This window comes from Cimex lectularius, unplaced genomic scaffold (assembly GCF_000648675.2).
Source record: "Cimex lectularius strain Harlan isolate CLEC.00 unplaced genomic scaffold, Clec_2.1 scaffold15, whole genome shotgun sequence".
Taxonomy (NCBI): domain Eukaryota; kingdom Metazoa; phylum Arthropoda; class Insecta; order Hemiptera; family Cimicidae; genus Cimex; species Cimex lectularius.
The window spans coordinates 2,025,248-2,049,899 of NW_019392667.1; the positions used below are offsets into that span (position 1 = coordinate 2,025,248).

The 24,652-nt window shown below is 30.9% G+C and overlaps 3 protein-coding genes across 12 annotated transcripts in view; 1 reads left to right on the top strand and 2 right to left on the bottom strand.

Moving 5' to 3' along the window:
- The window catches only part of LOC106673765 (E3 ubiquitin-protein ligase RBBP6), a 49,525-nt gene extending 44,853 nt beyond the window's left edge, over nucleotides 1-4,672 (bottom strand). For 3 of the 7 annotated variants that reach the window (XM_024225163.1, XM_024225165.1, XM_014406001.2), the window contains exon 1: nucleotides 4,473-4,672. The gene's annotated coding sequence lies outside the window, so the exon portion shown is untranslated. Of the gene's footprint in view, nucleotides 1-4,082; nucleotides 4,245-4,472 lie in introns of those variants that run through there. The other 4 variants (XM_024225164.1, XM_024225161.1, XM_024225166.1 and 1 more) reach the window with 3 other exon arrangements.
- A 3,358-nt stretch (nucleotides 4,673-8,030) lies between these two features.
- Nucleotides 8,031-13,518, bottom strand: LOC106673899 (beta-parvin). The gene is made up of 8 exons (XM_014406279.2): nucleotides 13,379-13,518; nucleotides 11,038-11,127; nucleotides 10,344-10,517; nucleotides 10,151-10,248; nucleotides 8,817-8,978; nucleotides 8,609-8,752; nucleotides 8,304-8,547; nucleotides 8,031-8,238 (listed from the first exon to the last, which is right to left on the bottom strand). The coding sequence occupies exons 1-8, from the start codon at nucleotides 13,488-13,490 to the stop codon at nucleotides 8,159-8,161; spliced, it is 1,104 nt and encodes a 367-aa protein (XP_014261765.1). The 5' UTR covers nucleotides 13,491-13,518; the 3' UTR covers nucleotides 8,031-8,158.
- LOC106673898 (uncharacterized protein C1orf112 homolog) lies at nucleotides 11,076-23,764 on the top strand. 4 transcript variants are annotated; one of them, XM_014406277.2, is made up of 14 exons: nucleotides 11,076-11,166; nucleotides 16,198-16,347; nucleotides 16,409-16,492; nucleotides 16,556-16,698; nucleotides 16,763-16,920; nucleotides 16,982-17,178; nucleotides 17,236-17,381; nucleotides 17,444-17,572; nucleotides 19,303-19,414; nucleotides 19,483-19,654; nucleotides 19,725-19,926; nucleotides 19,985-20,291; nucleotides 20,354-20,587; nucleotides 23,002-23,764. In XM_014406277.2, the coding sequence occupies exons 4-14, from the start codon at nucleotides 16,604-16,606 to the stop codon at nucleotides 23,590-23,592; spliced, it is 2,343 nt and encodes a 780-aa protein (XP_014261763.1). In that variant the 5' UTR covers nucleotides 11,076-11,166; nucleotides 16,198-16,347; nucleotides 16,409-16,492; nucleotides 16,556-16,603; the 3' UTR covers nucleotides 23,593-23,764. The 4 variants fall into 4 exon arrangements, with proteins under 4 accessions (XP_014261763.1, XP_024080925.1, XP_014261760.1 ...); XM_024225157.1 differs by lacking the exons at nucleotides 11,076-11,166; nucleotides 23,002-23,764 and adding exons at nucleotides 13,667-13,855; nucleotides 22,723-22,954; XM_014406274.2 differs by lacking the exon at nucleotides 11,076-11,166 and adding an exon at nucleotides 13,668-13,855.
- The last annotated feature ends 888 nt before the right edge of the window (nucleotides 23,765-24,652 follow it).

Here is a 24,652-nt window from a genome sequence, read left to right on the forward strand (position 1 = left end):
GTTTGATTTTTATGTTGGATTTTTCTTTCTTTTTGTGTTTTTTTTATGAGGTTAAAGTTTCATTTTACAACTTTTTTTTGGTATGTTTTTTGTATAGATATTTTATCGATTTTTCTGCTTTGTTTGTTCGCTATGTTTGGTGTCCTTTTTTTAAGTATTTTGTTTCAATTTTCTTTCTTTTTGTGCTTTTTATTAAGTTAATGTTGGGAAATAAATTTTGCTCAGGATAAAAATCTGAATTACTAGGTTAACCCCATCCTCTTTTATCATACCATTACCACTTTTTCCCCATTTAGCATAAAATTTATGCTAAATAATAATTAAAATGTATAATTTATTCATATCATCCTCTGGACTTGGGATTTAAAAACATTGTTTAAATTATACTAATGCACATAAGATTTCAAATTAAATTCAAATATTAAATTTCTGGCAATACTTTTCTAATTTTGTATTAATCGACATTTTTCTATATCAGTTTATTAAAAGGCATTTTCTTACTGTAATAAAAATTTAGTTTGTCATCAACATTCAAGTACTAGTAAAATTAGCTGTCTATATATTCTGTTGTAAATTTAAATTTTTATTTAATGACCAACTTTGAAAGATTGGAAATTTTTTCAATTTAGGGAAATTATCAAGCACGCGATATAACTTATCTTATTATTATAGTGTACGTATCTTTTAATTATTGTATTGTTTGTATTTTTTGTTGGCAGTTTAGGCATAGGTTGGCAGTTTAGCAAGGGTAATAATTTTTAAATTTAAACTAGAAATTTTGGTTGTTTTGCACTTTCTAGACAGACAAGCTTCCTTGTCTAAAAAGGTTGTGTATTTTAGAAGATCAAATTGTAATACATTAAAGTCAAAAGCACTATTATTTTACCATATTCTGATGTTGCAGCATATTTTTGGACAAAAAGTCTGTTTTTGCTGAATTCCTCCAAATGTGACATATTGCAGAACACCCTTGAATTGAAAACTTGTGTTTTTGCAGAATAGTCCCCCTAGTTTTATTTATTAAAAAAAATATATAAAAAAATAAAATAAAATAAAAATAAAAAAATGCTACTGGTATTATCGTTTTATAATTACTGAAAATGACACACCTGAAATGTTTAAATCTATGAAGTGAATGGTCTTGCACTTTTCAAAAGACGTATTTTAGAAATAAAAAGGACAAATTGTGGCGTATTAAATGGAAAAGAACTGTTAACAGGATTTTACCAAATTGTGGCATATTGCACAATATCCTTGACCTACAAAAGTGTGTATTTGTTTAATAGTTGCCCCAGTTTTGTCACATTATTACCAATATTTGGACATGTAATAAAACATCCAGAAATACTGCCACTGGTTTTATTGCTGAATTCATTGTGAATTGTCTTGCACTTTCTCAACGAACAGCCTATTTCAATCTAAAAGCCTGGGTATTTTAGAAATTAAACGGTCAAATTGCTGTATATTAATGTCAAAAGAACTATTATCAAGGATTTTGCCAAATTGGGTTTATTTTTAAGCACTTGTCTTGCACCGTTGTCATCAATCTCTTAGACATGCAACAAGAAAATACAAATTTTACGTCACTGGTTTTATTGCTTTAAAATTAACCCAAATGACAAAAATTATAATATACAAATCCGTAAACGAATAGTTTTGCACTACTAAGACGAGACTGCTTATTTATGTCCAAAAAGGTTGTGTACTTTAGAAGTAACAAGGTAATTTTATGGTGATTCACTAGAAAATCACTATTATCAGGATTGTACCACACTAACGCAGAGCACTTTTAGAAAGGATTAGGTTGCCTTTCTAGAGTGCAAAACAACTCAGCTTAAATTTTTAATTTTTCTCAGACATTTTAATCAATTGCACAGCAAAAAAAAGACCAATAACAGATAATTCACCAGGGTGTTTTATTGTGCATCCAATAAATAGGTGACAATCCATGAAACTATGAGAACTTTCAACTAAAACAGACTTTTTTGTTCAAAAATGTGCCGCACCATATCACAATTTGGTAAAATCCTGATAATAGTTGTTCAACTTAAGTTTAATATGCAACAAATTGACCTAATAATTTCAAAAGTACAAAACATTTTAAGATAGGACTAGGCTGTCTATCTAGATTGCAAAACAGTTTTCATATTTCTTTTGGTCATTTTGGTTAATCGTATGTAAGGAAAACCACAGACAGATACTTTTGCAGGGTTTTTTGCTACATGTCCAAGATATTGGTGGCAATCAATCAAATCTAGGGAGAACACTTCAGCAAAAAGACTTTCTTTGTCCAAAAATGTGTTGCAACAATCACTACTAGGTAAAATCTTGATAATAGTCAATTAATTTATGCTTAACATGGAAAAATTTAACCTAATAATTTCTAGAATATACATTTTTAGACAAGAATGAGCTGCAATCTACAGGGTTTTTGTTAGGTGTCAAAGATATTGGATTCATGTGATCAAAACTATGGGGAAATCTTCAGCGAAAAATAACTTTTTTTGTTCAAAAATGTGCTGCACCATATCATAATTTGGTAAAATCCTGATAATAGTTGTTCAATTTAAGTTTAACATGCAACAAATTGACCTAATAATTTCAAAATTACAAAACATTTTAAGATGAGACTAGGCTGTCTATCTAGAGTGCAAAAAACCCAGTTTTCAGTTCCTTTTTAGTCATTTTGATTAATTGTATAGCAGGAAAACCAATGACTGAAAGTTCTAAATGGTTTTTGTTACACGTCTAAAATATTGATGACAATCCTTCAAAACTAGGGGGAATTCTTCAGTGAAAACAGGACTTTTTGTCAAAAAAAAAAGGCTATGAATTCTTTCAATGAAAACAAGACTTTTTGTCCAAAAATTGCTACAACATATCACATTTTGGTAAAATCCTGGTAATAATTGTTTAATTGAAGATTGATGTGCAAAAAATTGACCTAATAATTTCTTAACATTTTAAGATAGAACTAGGATGTCTATCTAGAATAGACAACCCAGTCTTTTGGTTAACTGTATACCAAGAAAACCAATGACAGAAACTTCTGCATGGTTTTTTGTTGCACGTCCAAGATATTGATGACAATCAATCAAAAGTAGGCGGAAGACTTCAGTAAAAAGACTTTTTTTTGTCCAAAACTATGCTGTAACATATTACAATTTGGTAAAATCTAATAATAGTCGTTTAATTTATGTTTAACATGGAACAATTTAACCAAATAATTTCATGATTAGGATGTCTATCTAGAGTGCGAAAGAACCCAGTTATCAGATTTTTTTTTGGTCATTTTGGTAGGTTGTATAAAAGTTCAACCAGCGACAGATACTTCTGCATTGTTTTTTGTTAGCGAAAACAGACTTCTCTGTCCAAAAACATGCCACAACATATCAGAATTTGTTAAAATCCTTATAATAGTTGTTTATGTTTGAAATGGAACAAGTTAACCTAATATTTTCTACAATAAACAGCATTTTAAGACAGGAATGGGCTGCCTGCCTAGAGAGTGAAAAACATCGCTTTAATCTTTTATGAAACCAACTTAAACAATTTAAATTTTTCTATTTTGCGGTAAATCGTTAATTAATAAACCGTCTCCGTGTTTTTATTTATCTTTTTTTAAATTACATGTCTAAGTTATTTGTAAAAATGGAGCAAGACGTCAAAACGGTTTCCGCGAATAGGTTCAAACTTTCTAGGTCAATCGTCGATGAATTTGCGTACTTTCCGAGTAAATAAAACTGTAAATCTCTTATTTATTCGTTTTGCTCTAATTAATCTTATCTTTACGGAAAATGTTAAAAAACAATCGGGACACTTTCTTTTTTGGCGTTTTGTTCTCAAGTCGGCCACATTTTTAATAAAAAGGGACACGGGTTCGGCTAAAAATAGAACAATAGCCCGATGAAAGTCACTTTCCACCTTTTCATGCCGTTTTTTGATTTACAAAAAACAAGATTCAGCGGCTTAAAAAAAATACTTTGGAAAAGAAAGAAAAACCACGAAATTAAGCACCTTGAGCGGAACGGAGACGAAACAAATTTGACAAAAACATGTGAAACTCTTTTTCTCCAAATTACCTCGGTACTCACAGATAATCAAAGGCCGAACGTTTCACGTTGAGTTTTTCTTCTCGGTCCGCCTCAAAGAAAACCCGTATTCGATGAGAAGTAAAAAAAAATACATGTGTTTATTTACACGCCGTTCGACCTTTGAAAGAGTCTGAGCTTTGCCAGATGAAAAATCAAAAACCATTTTTAACAAAAAGGAGAGAAAACTTTTAAGAGAAAACACTTAAATTCAATAAAGAAAGGGCGCACAAGGCCAATTCAATAAACAACGCGACATGATTTTTAAAAAAAACTCGTGTGACTTGTAATCAAATTCAAAGACAGAAATGGAGGAGAAAGAAAAACAAATACTTAGAAGATAAATATAATCCCATACTTAGAAAAGATTAATAAACTTACATTTTTAAAAAATTACCACATCCGAACAGTCCTTAAAACTTTTTTTTTTCATATCAAAGGTCAAAACATATTCGATGTTGGGTCCTTGAAAAACTTTAAATGGTTGGGGAAAGAAAAAATTGGGAAAAGCACTGATTTTCCGCACTTGAGGAGACACGACGATGAGAACGTAAGCGTTCAGTCACGAAGAGAAACACTGACGAATGACGATACGATGTAGCGTTGAGTGGCCGTTCGATGCACGGAGCCGCCGCTGCCTTTTCGATCCGCAAAAGCGGCTGCTTTCCAACAAAGACCGCCACGAATTTTAACATTATTTAAAATATAAAAGACAAAAATATTTTTTGAAAGAAAAAAAAACAAATTTTTCTTAATTCGAAATAATGGGATTTTTTTTGTTTTTTTATATAGAGTTATTTCTCTGATGGATATTGGTTTTGCGCCTGTGCACATCGCCTGAAGGCCAATTGCAAAATCCCGCGGGACGAACTCAAATTTAAGTATAAATTGCAAATTTTTTAAAATTTTATTGGCAACTACTTTAATAGGCATGGTCAAGTAGTCTGATCTCTTGCATACTTAATTATCGTAGGGTGTTTGATCTGGGGACTGCCTCAGTCGTGCATGGTGAATCTACTCCATCTACTGGATTTAAAACAAAACGAAGAGAAAAAAACAGAAGAAAAGAAGAACAAATAAATCATATATAAGACCAAATGATGAAACAAAAACAAATACAATAAAGAGATTCAGATTTATATGAAAAGTCAAATAGTGAATTAATTAATGTACAATAGTTCCAAGCATCTCGTGTAATCCAGGATGTGACCTCGGTCAGGCATGGTAAAGCCACCTGCTGGGGTTGTGTTGAAAACATAAAACAAAAACCAGAAAAAGAAAAAAACAATAAATAAATCATACATAAGACCAAATAATGAAACAAAAAATAAATACAATAAAGATCAAAAAGCAATACTAGACTTTATTTCTGATGAAATTACTCATATTAAATTTGTATAATTCACTGTATCTTCTTTGTGCAAACTTTCATCTTAAATCAGTAAAGATGCAGATTTATTTAAAAAGTCAAATTTGAACTAATTATTTATTAATTAATTTATGATAGTACCAAGCATCTTGTGCGGTCCATGATCCATCGTTGGTCAGGTATGGTGAAGCCATCTACAGGAGTTCTGTTGGAAATAAAAAGAAAAAAAAAGAACAATAAATAAATCATACAAAAGACCAAATAATGAAACCAAAAACAAATACAATAAAGAGACAGATTTATATAAAAAGTCAAATATTTGATTAATTATTTATTAATTAATCTACTACGATAGTACCAAGCATCTCGTGCAGTCCAAGATCTGACCTCAGTCAGGCATGGTGAAGTTACCTATTGGAGTTCTGTTGAAAACAAAAAACAGAAAAAAAAAGTAATTCATACATAAGACCAAATAATGAAGAAAAAATATAATAAAGAATCAAAAAGCAAAACTAAACTTTATTTCTGATGAAATTACTCATATTAAATTGGTATAATTCACTGTTTTATTTTGTACAGACTTGCATATTAAAACAACACAGATACAGATCTATCTAAAAAGTCAAATATTGTATTACTTTTTAATTGATTAATCTATGATAGTACTAAGCGTCGTGCAGTCCAAGATCTGACCTCGGTTAGGCAGGAGTTCTGTTCAAAACAAAAATAAAAAACCAGAAGAAAAGAACAACAAATAAATCATGCAAAAAACCAAATAATCAAACAAAAATAAATACAATAAAGAATGCAGTCCAGGATCTGACGGGGGGGGGGGGAAACACCGAAGACACCCAGGAGAAAAGAAGAATAACAACTAAATCATACATAAGCCCAAATAATCAAACAAAAATAAAAACAATAAAGAATCTAAAACCAAAACTAAACTTGATTTCTGCTGAAATTATTCATATTAAATTCGTATAATTCACTGTTTCTTCTTTTGTACAAACTTTCATCTTAAATCAGTAAAGATGCAGATTTATATAAAAAGTCAAATATTGAACTAATTATTAATTAATTAATATATAATAGTACCAAGCATCTTGTGCAGTCCAGAATCTGACGGTGAAGCCATCTACTGGAGTTCTGTTGAAAACAAAAAGAAAATCCCGAACACAATCAGGAGAAAACAAAAAGGAACAATAAATAAATCATACAAAAGACCAAATAATGAAACAAAAAATAAATACAATAAAGAATCAAAAAGCAAAACTAAACTTTATTTCTGATGAAATTACTCATATTAAATTGATATAATTCACTGTTTCTTCTTTTGTGCAAACTTTCATCTTAAATCAGTAAAGATACAGATTTATATAAAAAGTCAAATATTTAATTAATTATTAATTAATCTATGATAGTACTAAGCGTCTCACGCAGTACAGGATCTTACCTTGGTCAGGCATGGTGAAGCCATCTGCTGGAGTTCTGTTGAAAACAAAACAAAAAAAAAAACCAGAACACAACCAGAAGAAAAAAATAACAATAAATAAATGTAATATATGGCCAAATAAAATAAAATGAAACAAAAACAGAATAAAATAAAGAATCAAAGAAAAACTATGCTTGGTTTTTACTGAAATTGAACTAAAACTAATTATATAAGGTTTATCATTTTAATGTGATTTATATCAGCCTTAACATTAAAAAAAAATTTATAAATATATATTAGAAAATGATCAACGATGGGACTAATTTTAAGTCAAAAATTGAATTAATTAATCTATGATAGTACCAAACATCTCTTGTTAACTGATGTGGTGTTTTGACGGCCTGTGATCAGATCTCGGTCAGGCATGTGCTGGATTCGGTTAAAAAGAAAAAAAAACTGAGAGAGAAAAGAATAAATAAATCAAATATAAGACCAAAATGAAACTCGATGTCTGTTGAAATTACACTACAAATAGCAAAACTAATATACTAAGGTATGTCCTTTTAAATTGGTCTAATTCACCGTATTTCCTTGCTCAAATTGAAGGCGATTCCTCTGAGCCATGAAACTCCTTTCTTTTTAAACCGACTGTTCATGTTGTTTAAGTCTTAAAAACACCATGAAGTATATAAACTAAATTAAAAAAGTTAGAAAAGTTTTTATTATCCTGATGAGAAATATCCAACAAAAAGAGGTGCAAGACAGTTTTCTATACAGGAAAAAAAACGATATTCCTTGTTAATTGGATTAAAAATTAAGCTTTAATCTTAAAAATAAATAAAAAAAATACTTATTTTAAACTATTTAAATTTATCGCAGATAAAATTGAACACCGTCCTGACGCTTGGTCCAAGAATTAGGCTTGTAAACCTCAAAATAAGCGAGATAAACACAAGATGTTAAAAAAGGAATTTAAACAGATTTAATTTGGTAAAGGATAAATAAAAAAGAAAATGTTGGTAAAAGTTATATTAATAAAATTCAACATTAATAACAATGATAAAAAAATAATATCAACATTAAGTAATAAGTTAGTTGCAAACAGAGGCAATGTTGTATTGTTTTTTTTTTTTTTTTTTTTTTTTGTTTTTACAATAGGCAGTTTTTACTTTTAAAATATAATTTACATTGTTTTAATAAAATTAATAAATACATATTATCTTTGTATTTAGTTGATTAGCTTAATAGTTTTTAAAAATATTTTTATTAACAACTGATGTTTTTATATTTGGTGAACAGATTGTACAAAACCCGTAGAGTAGACTTCATATCTTTGTTGACAATATCTATAAAATAAATAAAATAATAATATATAAATGGCAGGAACTATGTTATAAATCAAGATGTTTACCTTCAGGGCGGGCTTTTGGTTTTACCAATCCGACATCTTGCATAAGCTGAAATGAGAAATTGACATTGTGAACTTTCTGCTCGAAATCCTGCGGCGTCGAGTGGAAGAAATAAAATGGCACGAAAAACCCTTCTAGAAGGCCCATCAACAAAGTCAGGTAAACCCCGTCGTGAAACTGGGTTTCCAATTCGGTTACTTCAAGATTGATTTTGTTCAAATGTTTGTTAACAAACGTAAGGAGTGACTGAAAAACAGAAAGAAAAAAATTAATTCGGATTTAAAATTATTAAGACAAGGATATTTACATTTTTCACAACTGTCAGCTTATCAGGAGCATGATCGAAAAGCGTATCGAAGGCGTCTCTTTCGCATCTCATACCGACGTCATCATACGTTGATGTGATTTCTTCCAACACGGTTCTGTGTTTGATTTTACCTCCACTTTGTTTCTAAAAAATAGGTGAAATTGAACATTAAAACATAGTTAACTTTGATTTTTACAAAATTTCTCACCTGGGCAATCAAAACCTTCACAGAGACATTCTCGGGTAACCTGATCGGAGCTCGGAAATGTCTCACTAAAGCAACCAGTAAATGGAGCATAGCAACTAAATTTTTACTGTGGATGCTTTCAACCCCCCATTTGTGTTCAGCCCATACCGCTTGACCCAGAACCTGCAAAAAAATAAAATAAAATAATAAATTGTCCTATAAATAAAACTTAAAAGTATAAAGTGTAAAATACAGTGTTGGTACAATTAATTTAAAAAAAAAATTTCTAATTTTTTGCATATATCTTGCTTAGTTTCAGGTTTATGAGTTTAATTATGTCAAACAAGTATAAATACAATAATTTTTTAAAAGTAATTTTTCATGCTTATTTTAGGGTTCATGAGCTTAATTGCTAAGCCAATCAACCCAGGAGAGTCGATTTTCTAAGAAACATTCTGTAAAGCAGAAAAATTAATTTTGATGTATTTTCCATGGTTATAGTATAGATAAAGTGTATTAAACAATCCAAGAATTCTTTTTTTTTTTTTTTTTAATATTTTGGGCTATTGGTCCATCTTCAGCAATAGACTAATTCCTGCTTAGCACCCCACAAATCAACGGATATAAATAAAATTTGTCGGAAGTAATGTCAGTTGGTTTGTAAACTGCTAGGCAGGAATTAGGCCATTTGGGCTGATGAAGATAGGCCAGTAGCCCAAAACATTAAATAAATAAAAGCAAAACCAACGGATTCCTTGGATTTTTTCTTCCTTGTAGTACTCATGCGGGAAGTTGAAAAAAATGTTGTCCACCAAAATCAAAATTTCCACTCGCATTTTGCGTTTCAGACCTTTCTGAACAAATTTTCAGAGATTGTGCAGATTTGTTTTTGGATGATCCCTTATGAATTTCATCCAAATCGGATCAACTGTATTGCCTGCACATGGGGAAACATAAAATACTGCATAGCGCTTATCTCCAAAACCATGAAACGGATCTTGATAACATTTTCAGGAATTATTCGGGTTGCTTTCTCTAGATGAACCCTATGAATTTTATTCCAAACGGATTAACATGCACAAAATGGTACACATTTTTAATACCGTTCATCAGAAAAATTCATAATTTCCAAGAATCTCCTGAGTTGACTGTTGGAAGAATTAATCTTATAACCATGAAAATAAATTAGGGAAAAACTATATCAAAACATTTTTTAATATTTTTTCTTTCTTATGATTTAAATTTGCAAGCTTAATTTTTTTTTACCACTGACTATACAAAATAAATATAAAGATACATTTACAAGAATAATTTTTCCACTAAATAAAATAAAATATAAAGCATAGGATACATACAGTGTTAGCTGTGCCAAGGACAACCCTCAACTTTTGCCTCTGACCTTCTTCTGACTGTGTAACTTCTGGGACGTCCATTTTTGTATTTGTCAGCTTCTCTAGAATATTAAAGTTTAATTGATAAATCATAGCAATACAGTAGAATTATAAAATTGTATTCAAGTTTCTACTATGGTATCATATTTTTTTTTACCTATTAGTTTTTGAAGCACTTGACCGTCATATAAGTCGTCCTCTAAATGCTTAACGATTATACGTTGCTCAGCTAGTTCATCGTTGATCCAATCGATCAGAATCGTTATCAAATTCTGCACTCTGGTGTCGGCAAGAGATTCAGGCTTGACAATTAGCATCTCTTGGTTTTCCTCTGTAACCGATTGCATTTTTTAAAATTCTGCAAGAATTTGAAGCAGAAATGGCAATTCATCACAATTTCCACAAATGGTAAAAAACCATTTGTAATCTTAAATAAATAAGAGATTACGATAAAATCAGTTACACCGGTTATAAAGTGATACAAGTCAGTGTGCAACAAGGACCACACCCAGTTTGATATTTTATTTAGGGTGTAATGCAATACAAACCAGTCATTGAGAACACATAAAAATGGAGTTGAGTAGTTTGAAAACAAGCTAATAGAAGAATGTTATTTTTTGTGAATATAATTGCAGAATATACATTTTTGACATTACTATGTAAAAAAACTCATTTGTTGCTAATCAATTTATTAAATTAATTAACTATTACATTTAGCTTTTTAATATCTAATATGTTTGGCAATGCGATTATTGTTTTGAAAAAAAAAAACAAACAAAAAACAGCTTAGTTAATTTTAATGTTAAGCTTTCATTACATGGAAAATGATATTTGACTGATCACTATCTTACCCAATAGATATACTTCTTGCGGGATGTCGGCATTCATCGGACTTCCTGGAGAGTCAATAGCATATTTGCCTTCTTCCTGGATTTCTTGGACTGAAAATAACAAAATACTTAACAAAAAGGAAAACACAAGTAAAGTTATTTCATGCATTATCTATTTATAAAGTTATTTTATTATTATTTAAAAAAAAAAATAATAAAAAAAAATAAATAAATAAAAAAAACCAGACCTTAGAAAACTATTCTTGTGCCTCAAGAAGAATTCTGCACTTCATTAAAGAAATTAAAATTCTTAGGCAAACCATTAGCAGAGATAAAATAAACAAAATTTTCATATTTATTATAGGAGTATGAAAATCTTTGTTCATTTATTTTTTTATGTGGGGTTCACAATAGCAGAGGTCATATCAACCTTGAGGTGCTGGTGTTTATATTAAAAAAATAATTTAAAAAAAAATAGCTTATTTATGTGTAGGGTTCAAATGCAGGATCTTTACCTTAAAGTGATAACGGGTGTCAACGGTTAAAGCCATTGCATGCACCGACACCCATTGTGAAATTCTTTGTTTCACATCTGTCCACATTGATCTTAATTTTCCATTTGTTGCTACCTAGTTTATTGCATTTTATTTTGAGCATTTCTATGGGTCTTTTATATTCTGTGTCATCTGAATATGTGGCAATATTTATATTGTGGTTTGATAGGATATCACTTATAGAATGACCATTATAAATTTTTATTTGTACATGTGTGATATAATATATACAATAATTTTAGAATGTAAAGAAAGAAACGCTTCACTATGGCTTCTTACTATTTACAACTAATCATTTTATATACAAAGAGGTATATGGTTTACCAAGAACCTCCTACATAAATTCTACTTGGGGAATGGACTCATAAACTTGGGAACTTGTAGGTTTTGTTTTTCAAGCCCACAATCGCCCATTGCTCCGGCCATTACATTTGTAAAAAATAAGTATACAACAAGGTATCCATCGTTCAGTATAGTGCCCACTAAACTAAAGTTGGCGGCATGTCAACCCCAATTAATAAGGCCTAGGATAGGCTTAGGATTAGTATAGTTGAATGAGAAGCTTGCTTATGGCTTTTCCACTGCTAGTTGCAAGAATCTGTAGCTACCCTCACAAAAACATTCAACATTTTCCGCGGTTTCCTTTTCTTTCTGGCAATATCTGCACAGTGTATCTTCTGTCTATACTCCTCATCCCTTAGGCAGCCAAAGTCAGGTTTTGGATTAAGGATCCATTTTTGTGGCAAGATGTGAGGCCACAGTAGTGTTATAATTCATGCTGACTCTTTTTTTGGCCAACAGGTCCATTTTCTCATTGCCTATATGTCCCAAATGCCTAGGGACACAAGCCAGGGTCATTTGTATTTCCGACTTCTGCCAGGGCTTCCATACAATTCTGTACAGTTTTTGCCATTATCTCAAATGTGTCTAAGGCCTTAAGTGCCACTAGACTCAGGGAAGATGGTATCTTTCTAGAATGTGTTCCTAGCATTTTTATTTATTTGGTGCAGTGTTCAATTTCCATGATTTCAGACTGGGAAACTGTAGCGTTTTAATGTAATTCAGTCTTCAGATTCATTCCGAGGATCCAGCTCCATGCCTTTATCCATTTTTGAGCCATCGGTATACCAATAGGAGTTGCCCTTCTCTTCCTTTGACCCACTCTCCTCTTTCTGGTATACCTTGTATTTGAAGTCTTTTCAGAGGATCTTCAGGAGAGGTCAAACAGAGAAAACTTCCTTATGGTTTTCACCGAGCTTTCAACAGTTTTATACTGTCATCTTCAGGGCCTGTTTTATTATCATATAAACAAACAATTAAAACATGAAAAAACAACAATTACAACCAAAATTGAATATCTTACTTTAAACCTTAATAGGGAATTAAACACCATGTTGTCCACCACAACAACGACCCATATATCTGGGAAAAAACTAGCCTTTAGACTGAAATCTAGAATGATACAGGACATTGTGCTGTGGTAAAATAATTAGGAAAAAAAGTAAAAATAACATGGCAATTCTGAGAAGGTCTCGACCAACTGGCAGGCTTCATTAATGTTTTAATTTATAACATGACCCAATTTGTTTATTTTACAGTAAAACACGACCTTAAATATTAGAATAAATGGATATTGGTTCTAAAATTTTTATCCTTTTTAAGCAAATCTGTTAAATGAGATATCGCCCATTAATTGGAGTTGTCATGGGTGTAAACACAACCATATAAGGCAATGTCAGTACACCTTTTATTTTTCGGCCTTTCAATAATTTATTATTGGAATAGTTTATTATATTTTTGTCTTTTACCTTCGCGAATACGCTTTTTTCTCCCGAGGGTTCCGATTTTCTCCCAGAAGGATTCGTCTTTTTCATCTTTCCTTATAGGAGTCCTGGGGGATCTGGGCCTGGGCGAAGCCATTTTTCACTGGCCTGCAGATGGATAACCGTGATCCTATCAACAAAAAAAACTGTCAAAAACGAATTATCTTAAAATTCCTTCCATAAATATTTTATTTGGGCTTTTTACGTTTGACGCTTAATCAATATTGAAATATAGTTGAATCGTAATAAAATGACAAAATAATCAGTTTCCCTCCATTATTTCAAATAGGAGGTTGCACTAGGGTTAAGCTTTACATTCCATCCCGTCAAAATTTAATTTGTCCTTATTTATTTATTTAAAAGTAAATTATTATGTCGCAATATTATTGCGATCTACTTTCCGAGCTTTCATCGCCTGTGGACCTGGCCAGAAACATTCGGGAACGACTGCCAAAAATTTTGGTAAATTTTATATTATATTGTTCATAACAGGTGGGTACATAGGGCATTTATTGTCTACTTGGGATAGTAAGACAAAAAAACCGACCTAAAAAGCTGTATTTAACATTATACTAATGTTCATGTTCTTCCAAATTTATCTCAAGAAACATGTAAGCTAAAATAATAATAATAAAATAAGCCCTACTTAGCTATAAACCTAGAATCTTGTTACCCTACTATTTGGAAGTAACAACAACAAACGATAAAATATATATTTTTCCTTTAAATTAGTTTTAAGTACATCATTGCCCTACCCATCAAATGTAGCCCTGGGATCGGAAAGCTTCTTGAACCTCTAAGAATAGAGCTGAGGATTGAGCCCTCTCGGAGAGCAGCAGGTGAGCTGAAGCCGGCCCATCTGAGAAGAGTCGTGCGAAGAAAACACTGTCGAATAGTTTGCCACAATTTGCATTTTGGGCAGCCCTTTCCAGTTTTGGGACATAACGATCAGGTGCAACACCCGGAATGGAAACCTAATGGGGAAATCTAGACTGAAAAGAAGCAGCTAATTTACATGTATTTTTATGAATACTTTATTTTAACAACTTCCACAATTGTATTACACTTAATTAAACTTAAGTTATCTATCCTTTTTAAAAAAGATGGTTCCTACTCACATTAAGTGTGTTCCTACTCGCTTCATGTGAGTAGGAACCATCTTTTTTAAAAAGGATTGAACTCCACACTCACCCCATCATTTATAATTTTTAATAAGTTATCTATTGTTTGGCATATAATACAAAGTAAAATAAATAAAATGAAAATGACAATTGATATACTGAAAGAAAGTCAGTTTAATTGATAAACATTGAGACCACTAATTCACAGTGTCTAAGATGGAGAGTATTGCGTTTACAAATACAAATACACCAATCTCCGTAGTTAGATCCGGCTGGAGAAATGCTGACTTTGCAGGAGGCCACTGTAGTCCTAATGTGACCACCTGTATCATTAAGTGTTCCTCGCTGATGCGACACATTCCGAAAGAAGGTTGACAGACTAAGATCCAAATCAATATTTCGTTTTCATTGATGGTTCGAGACCAGACCATGGAAGGAACAGGTGTGGGGTTTCGGTGGCCACAATGGTTTAGGCTAGGCTCATCACGGTAAGGTAAAGGTCCTGGGTTCAAATCCAGCAGCCCTGCATTTGAACCCGACATTACAAATGGGCATGGGCTTTTTTTCAAAAACTGCTAATTAGTGTCAAGAGCAAGATTTGAAGCCACGACCTTCGGCTCAATACTGCCGCTGCTCTACCACTTGAGCTATTGTGACTTCAATTCATTCAGACACCAACTCACCATCTCAACCTACAACCTTTTGAATTTTCCCTCTTTTCGCCATTTTTCATATATCGAGAAATCAGAATTCAATACTCAGCGACAGGGAGCTGTTAATGAAATAATTACTTATTTTAATTATTAAATTAATCATATTTGTTTAGTGGCCATTATTCCAATTAGTTATTCTTTTCATCTAAGGTTTTTGGTTGAGATGAAAAAGAGATGGGGAGTTGGTGTCCGAGTGGATCAAAGTCACGATAGCTCAAGTGGTTAGAGCCATGGTATATTGAGCCTAAGGTCGTGTGTTCGAATCCCGCTTGTGACACTAATTTTTCATCTCAATAAAAAACCTTAGATGAAAAGAATAATTAATTGGATTAATTTAAAATGGTGATTATAAAAGTTAAAATTATAAAGGGGGCAATTGGCCCTATTTGATTTAATGAATACTCTTATTCCTTGTAATGAAAAATGTTTTGTATTACCAAGAGTTTCAAACTACACAGAATATTTTCCGTTTACCAAAGTGCCATGCTGAGGAGTTCGTATTACTCAAAAATTCAAATTAACAAGTTTTGAATTAACAAGAGCCAACTGTATCTTTTTTTACTTTAATTCTTTTACACTACTCTCTTCCCCATTTTCCTTTCTCCACATCACACTCCATGCAGCCTATTCAACTACTTATTTTAGAATCTTCTTAAAGGGAATAAAATATTCCCAGTTTCTTAGCTGGTCTGCGAGTTAATGAACTTATAACAAATTGATTGACAGTCATAATTTTCTTGCTCTGTCTTGCTGGTCTACATTGCATCCATCCAGGTTTCAACTTTATGCCGTATTCATTAAAAAATTAATTTTGGTTTCATACCATCAGGATTTCTTGATTTTCTACTTAGCCCTAGGTTTTCTTAAAACAAAATTAATTTTTTCACCTTTGTCAGTTGGTTTTATTACAGGTAAAAACATGATAAGAATTTGCTTTATTTATTTATTTTTTCTTATTTTCTGTCTTTAGCAAATCCTTGAGAATGATGTTCAAAGTTCCTACTTTTTACAAGTGCTAACAACAATTTTGGGCCCTGTCCTTCATGAACTGGACATTGCTGACTACGAAAGCCATGTTCTACAACACGTTTTACCAGTTGTCAAAAATATTTTTGAAAACGTAAACAAAAATATAGCCTTTTAAAATGATTTTTATAATTATTATTTAAAATTATTTCTAGTGTGTTGATGAAGTGAACTCAACCCTGGAGAACACAGAGTCATACAATGAAGAAGTAACTATTACTTTAAGTAAATTATTGCAGGTAAGAAATTGCTGCCTTGATCGCATGACTGTGACTTTTTTTAACCTTTTTTTTCTTTTTCAGGTTTGCTTGGATGTTCTTCTTGGGTATTGTGAACTTTTGGATAATATTATGTCTATGCAATCAGTAGACGCTGAAAATGTGATAAGTTTGCACAGAACGATTTTACCGATATTACACAAAGCTTTCAACCATTGTAAAAATAGGTAGTTTACACTTTTTTTTATTAAACATACTTTAGTTATTTTTAAATATATTGGAATATTTCAGCGAAAACATTTATGGCTTGTATTTTGCCAATTCGACAACTATTCTCACCGCTTTTTTCAAAAAAAGCTACGAGGTTAAGTCAAAATATTACAAGATTTTAGAAGATAAAATTTACTTTCAAGCTACATACGAAGACAGTTTAACTTTGTTATTAGAAGGTATGTCATGGTTTTTTTAAACTAGATTTTTTATATCATCATAGACATTTTTTTTTTCCAGTTTTAGAATATATTTGTTCCATTGCTGAAATTGTAATTGAACTTGATGTCAAATCATCAGTAGATTCATGGCGACCTTTCGGTAAACTAGCTCATAAGTATGTTAATAATCTGAGAGATAGGCTGTGTTTAAAAACACCAATTTCTCTTATGGGTGGGAATATAAATCAGATTGTAATTCTCGTTTGTAAATCAGAGGTAAAACTGTAATTTTCTATCTTTGCAATTCGTTTTTAAATTTTCACCCTAATCCAGGCCCCGTTGGACGACAAGGATAGGACGAAGTACTTGAAAATTGGAAGTTTCTTACTTAAAGTCATCATCAAACTGTGTGAAGCGTACAAGAACTATTTGGCCGATTGCGGAGAAACCCTACTACGCCTTCTTCTCGTACTATACGGGTATTTAGAAATCAATTTTGAGCTTGACATTGTGATATAAAGTTTTGGGATGGGTTTAATAGAGAAAGACACCTTTTCGTTGAGGTTAAAACTGGAGGAAAACGCAATTTTATTGATTCAGTCAGAAGGTGGATTACGGTGCGATGCAGTTTCGTTGAAAGTTTATTCAGTCTTATACTGTATAAGAGAAGGTAACACAAGTATTGAATTTAACATGGGTTTATTTGACATGAATAACATAAATTTATAACAAAAGAGCATAAAATTTTGTGAAATATTGATAGATTTTATCATAACATCATAGTTTTCAGTCATATTTATTAAGTTTAAACCTGATATGACAAGTTTACAGTATCTTTAAATTCTCATATTAATATTTTTTATTATAATTACCTACTTTTTATCGGTATGAATGAGGCTTTTCTATCTATTTTACATTTCAACTAAAGCTAAAAACTTAATTGTTGGTGTCAAAAAATTTTATAACTTAAATTCTCCACTTACCATACCTGGAAATTTAATGATTATCTATCTATGATAACTAAAGAGCATAAAATTTTATAAAATATTGATAGATTTTATCATAGCATCATAGTTTTCAATCATATTTATTAAGTTTAAACCTGATACGAGAAGTTCACAATACCTTTCAATTCTCTTATTAATAATTTTTAGTATAATTACACAATTTTCATCAGTATGAATTCTACTTTTCTATCTGTTTTACATTTCAACTAAAAATAAAAACTTTTCATGGTGAAAAAAAAATTTATGACTTAAATTCTCAAATTACTGATGCCTTTAATCTTGTAATATGCTTACACTCAAAGAAAAAAAGGCACTCATATTTTGTTGTTTATTTCAAATTTAAATGTTGAATGTATTTTTATAGTTATATTAATTACACAATACTTATTTTAATATAAACAAAATTAAACGAGATCAGAAATCCATGAGTTTTAATCAACATTATTAATTATGGAAGGTATTGGTTGAGATAAAAAAGTCAGTGACACGAGCGGGATTCGAACCCACGACCTTCGGCTTGATACGCCGCTACTCTACCACTTGAGCTATTGTGACTTCGATCCACTCGGACACTACTTCCCATCTCAACCTCACCTCTCGAATTTTCCCTCCTTTTCGCCATTTTTCAATTGTCGTGTAATCTATTTGATTCTCGGCAACAAATGAAATGGCCACAGAGAGCTTTCGTGAAGATATACTTCAGTTTAATTATTAAATCCATTGCAGTTCGTGGTCCGATTGACCAATGGACATTTTTCAATTATTAATTATGATGATTTGAAAGAAAATTCACCAAAACACTAGAAAATCATTTAGTGATATATTAACATTTAACTAACAATTTATCAAGTTTTACTCTTAATATTATGCATATTACCTCCCAGAGGGCTTTAAATCACCTTGGCATCGAGTAAAATAGGCAATCGGATTTTGTCTTGTGAAACAGAATTCTTCTACAAAGCAGTTTGAAGCAAACAATCTCGCCCATCGCTTTATCCACGTTTCTTATAAAAATTTTAATTTTTAATTTAAAAAATGGCCAAGGTAGAAGAAAGTTGCCTATCATTTTATTAAATACACAATTTTGTTTAACGATTTTTTATTTGGGAATTTAATTTTTTGGTGTATTTTTACTTTTTTTTTTTATCTTACACATTTTTTCATAATAATTTTAATTTTTTTATGTACATTGCCCGAAATGTCCAAAAAATTGTAAATAAGTACTTTTTTATTTAAAAAATCCACATGTAAAATGTATTCTTACATAAATAAAAAAAAATTAAATAAGACAAATTAATCTTAAAAATTCCATTTTAAATAAAAGTCTCTAGAATGTATAAATTACTTGATCAATTTAATTAAAATTAGTATGTATATAAATAAATTGTTTTAGTTTGAAAGGTACAAAATTAGACCAGTCTGTCATGAACGATCTTCAAAGATACATGACCATAGGAGCTTCGCCACTTATATGCCACTTGATAGAAGACAGTGGTTTTTATGATGTTGGTTTAATTTTGTTTAAACGTAGACAACTGAGAATGAGTTTGAAAAACAATTAATCATACCACAGGCTTTAGAAAAGCAGAGGACAGATGTTGACAACCTGGACGAGAAAGAATGCTTCAGCTTTTTCCTGGTAGTGCTCGTACTTATGAAACAACTGATCGTTAGCAATCCAAAGATAAAATGTATCTGGTCTAATTGCCCTCTGGTTGAAACAGCAATTCTTTTATATGGGAAATGTAAGATATTTTGGAAATTTTAAATAATCTGACAATCGGTAAAAATTACCTAATATAAAAAAATTTACAGGTGGTTTGGACATTGATATAAATACAAAATTAGAAAATGAACCGTTCTATAGTATATTTATTTCGACAGTTTCAGCCTATATAATTTCCTCTTATGATCAGGCAAAGTATTCAGAACTGGAAATTAATTTGGTTAAAAAATTATTCCAGCCTGAAATTCATGTTGCTTTGTTTGTATCAGATTTATTTTGCTCGATATGCAGGTAATTTATTGTCATCACTACCGTTAAAAAGCCTATTGTATTTCTTTTAAAATTTCAGATTAACGAATAATGCATTATGTTTCGATATTTTATGCTATTTTTGCAATTTATTATGTTCATGGCCAGTTAATACAAAATGTAGGCCGGAGTACACGATTGTTGGTACGACAACCGCCAGGCTGTTTTCACTGCTTCCGAAGAAATACCAACACTCTTTAAAATCTGAATATCCTGTCAAGGAGAATCTAAGCCTATGGCGTTGGTTTGAAAAGACGAGCGATGTGATTCCAGATATTTCAAATGATTTTTTAACCATTTTTAATAGCATATGCGATATTAAAACGCTTACTGCTTATAACAATCTGGTAAGATTATATCGTTTTTAATATTTTACGCGTTTCATTTTATCCCAGCTATTTATTTTCAGGTTGACATGATGGATATTTACTTTAAGCAAGATGATTTTCTTGAAATCGCCAACAGCATGGAAATATTCGACGGTATTATGACTTGTCTCAATTGCTGTTCGGTCAACTGCAGCCAGGATAATTTGACATCAAATTGGGCTGATTATTTATTCATTAGCTTACTGAAATTCACTGGTAGTTTTATGACATCCTCAAAAACAGAAATGTCATTGTGTTCCAGCCGTACACTCGAGGTATGTAACTGTACGCATAAAAGTACAATTAATTGTGAATACTTGGGTGTGGGTAAGCTTATAGCTTTTCTTTATGGAATCAACATTAATATCGACAGGCTCGGACTAATTGACTTATAAAGCGAATTATATAAATTGAAAAATTGTAAAATAGTATAGAACTATTGAAATGTAAAAATAATCAGCCAAATCAGTTTTTGACTGAATTTTTGTCCGTGCTAGAACAACAAAATCCAGTTTACCCCTGCTAAATAACATCTTGACATTGTCTAATTAAACGGTACTTTTAAATGTATAAAAAGTGTAGTTTCTTCTGCTCAAAGTGTAAAATTTCAATTGCATCAGGTAAAAACTATGATAAATGTCTTTGAGGAACAATTAAAAAAAGCTGCGTTAAGAAAACCGGAAATAAAAGAAAATTGTCAAAAGTTAACAACAACATACAAATCGAATGCATCTTCTTTTCAAAATAAAGTAGCTAACAAAATTAATGGGGATGCAAAAATCGAGAAAATTAAAAATGAACTTTTTTCAAAAGTTGTTCTTCGAGAAATAAATGCAACCTGTTTATTTTCCAAAATTGGCTTCAAATTCAAATAAAACTTCTGATTCTGAGTAAGAACATCAAGCCAATAGACTTTCATATGTTCCTATAAAATTAATGTAAAAATACTTTTACAAAACGTTAGATTCCTTACCCGCTTTAAAACTGTATAATAAAGAATAAATTTTTAAAAAATCGATCTGTTAAAAAAATTGAAATTTTTTTTAATGTATGTGTCAGAAAATATGTCTGGGTCTGTAGCAAGCATAATATTCCAGATTTCCCAGGATAAGGCTACAAAATTCGAGAAATTTAGGGTTTATTTTACTCCAAAATTATGCTCATAGCACAAATGTTCTTTCTTTGAAACTACGTTACTTAATACACGTTAAGGGTTTGATAGATTGGTAGATACACAATTGCTATATGCTAAACTTTTTTGTAATGTTTTGGAAGATATCTTAATGGATATAATAAGGACTAAGACTTCACCCAAAACTATCCTTAATGGGCAATAGCTTTGGGGTGGTTAGGACTACTGGAACTGACTTAGAAATCTGTTTTGTTTTGACCTGAAATTCGATCCCATCAAATTTGGATTTTTTGCATTCAACGGACGACCTAAGACCACACTTCCAATAAGAATAGAATTCATTTAAATAAAAGCTTTAATTAAAATCTTTTAAATCAAAATTTATAGAACTCAATATCAATTTTTTAAAAATATAATTAGTTATTCTTGCAAAAGTATCACCAAAATAGTTGCACATTCCATATTTAGAAATTATTTTCCTATTTGTCCCATTATAATATCCTCTCCTAGACGATAATTTTTTTTTACGGTTCATGTCTCCATGGCGGGCCAGGAGGACCTATTCAATTTTCATAAGTGTAAGAAATATTTAAGAAAAATAAGATAGACACGTCCTATAATTGACATGTGATTAGATCGTCTGCCTGTTTTTAAGCAAATTTGCCCTTTTCCTATTGGGGTGTCCGGAAAATAATGCAGGATTTTAAGTTTTCATTAAAAAANAGTTACCAACACGTTGGGAGAAATGTATTGAGAGTATGGGAAATTATTTTGATTAAAGAACATTGCTTTAAAGTAACTAGTTTCTTTTTTTTTTGTTTAATACCAAAATCCTGCATTATTTTCCGGACAACCCAATAGATTTTTGATGTGAAGTTGTTTGGATTTTTTGTAAGTGGGTTGACAAATTCTTCTATAATTCTTTTAATTCAAAAAAATTTTTTAAAAAATTCATAAAACATGCCAACAACAGAGCAACTACTTCTGACAGACAAATGGCTCTAACAAGTCTGTTACGATGTGAGAGCTCACATCGGACAATAAAGTTGTCCTTTAGTCATGTTCAGTGAGACCAGCCTTAAACTGATCAACACTGATTGCTTTACTTGGTCCAACTATTCTCGCTTGTTTACATATCAGTCATACTTGTTTCAACTTCAATAATCAGAAGTGTTGATAAGTTCAAATCAATGTATGTAGTTATAGTAAATACATTTTTAAAAAAGCATAACTTAGTATTGTACGTAAACTGGAAAATGTATATTTTATTGTTTTTAGATTTCTATATCCTAAGTAAAGGCCGTAAGTAAATATTTCAAACAGACCCTTTTACATTGTACATAAACTCACTACATACAACAGTATAAATAAATACAATATAAGGACCAAAGAATGGCTGTACAGAAACCCTCAGCTGGGCTCAAGAAAATAGACAGACTCAGAGTTTATCAAGTTTTTAACCTTGTATTTATATTTGTGTTTGATTATCACTGTTCATCATACGTTAAAAAAATCATAACTTATGAAATTATTTTTTTATTATCATTATTTTTTTAGATTTTCAACTTTCTTCAAAGATTTGTTCAAAGCTATAATGCCAGTGCAAAAATTGCTATCGCACGATTCCTTCAAAGTGTGACAAAACTGAGAATCAGTCAGTGCAAGGAAGAGACGGCAATTTTTGACGCCGTGTCCTCGCTGTTGGTACGGTTGCTCAACGACAAAGACTTAATCGTAAAGCAGACAGCACTTCAATCCTTTTCATCTATTGCAAGATCACCCAACGATCAGGTTGTCAAGACCGTTTCCAAAATTGACAATGCCGCTCAACAAATGCTGCATCGTTACAATCAAAACGGTACAGATCAACGGTACAAACCGTGTAAACTCGTCGGAACGGTTTATCTTCATAAGTGCATCAAAATGGAAGAGGAGAGTGAAATCGACAGCCTGCTCGTCGGTCTTCCTCCAGCAAAAAAGCAAAGAATAGACGAAAACGATCTGTTAATCTGTCAAGCTTTAGAAGAAATAAAGAAAAACGTAAAAATTATTAAAGAATTATCTTCTCAACAAAGTTTAAGTGTAAGAACAAAATTATTACTAAAAGAAACATTAAACGACTTGAATAGCGTAAATTCTGTTTTGTAAATTTGTTTAAATATTATGTTTCTTAAAGATTATTTAAAAAATTTTATTAAGAAAGATATTTTAAAAAAATACATGAGATGTTCAGTAAATATGCATATTACAATATATTCCTTAAAAGATAAAAATGCAAGGAAATCTCGTTTATAAATATTGAAAGTTTGTACATTAATTATTTAAAATATCTTGTTACCAAAGAATTAATAAAACTATTATTAATTTATTTCCTGAAAGAGTGGTTTAGGCAATTATATTGTAAATAACAATGTGTTGTAAACCTTTTTTAAATGTAAATATAAATTTTCACGAAAATGATTTATCTCGAGTTTTATTAACAAAAATAATTATTTTTCATGAAACTTTGTGTAAATTATGCTTTGTTTATTTATCCACCAAATCTCTAGTAGGTATAATAAAATTTGGTTTAAATTGAACACCAAGCCGACGTTGCCAAGGTAGATGCCATATAGATAGTATGGCTTAAATTATATCTATAAATAAAGACAACAAAGATTTTTTTTTTTTTAATGGCTACTCGCTGGACGACGATTGTTTTATTTAAATAGTAAATAGATTAGCGAAGCTTCATTGTTATTTTGGGAACAGTCACCTTTGGCTCTGCCTCTTAATAAGTGGCTTAAAATATCTAGCTCATTATGAAATAATTATTCTTTTTGATATGGATCTCTTTTATTATCACGATAACAATTGAATAAAGTATTCGTGTATGGAAAATAGGTGAACGTTATTGAGCTTACATATGTTTCTGGGTGTTATTTTGTTAAAGATAATTATAGCTCGTAAAAAGTTAATTTCTAAACAAACAAAAAATTCTTAAACTAGGTCGAATTTTAAGAGGATGGGTGTTATTTTCAGAATAAATTATGTAACATATTTATCAATTTAATAAGTAGCAATGGTTCTTTTTACGGTTGCTGCTAATAAGGGCCATTTATCCAGAATCTTTTTAAAATTGTGCCAAATAATCAACAGTCGGCTAATTCATTCTTGCCATTTTCTTTTTTGTTTCATTGCCAATCTTGAGCCAGATAAAACTGATCCG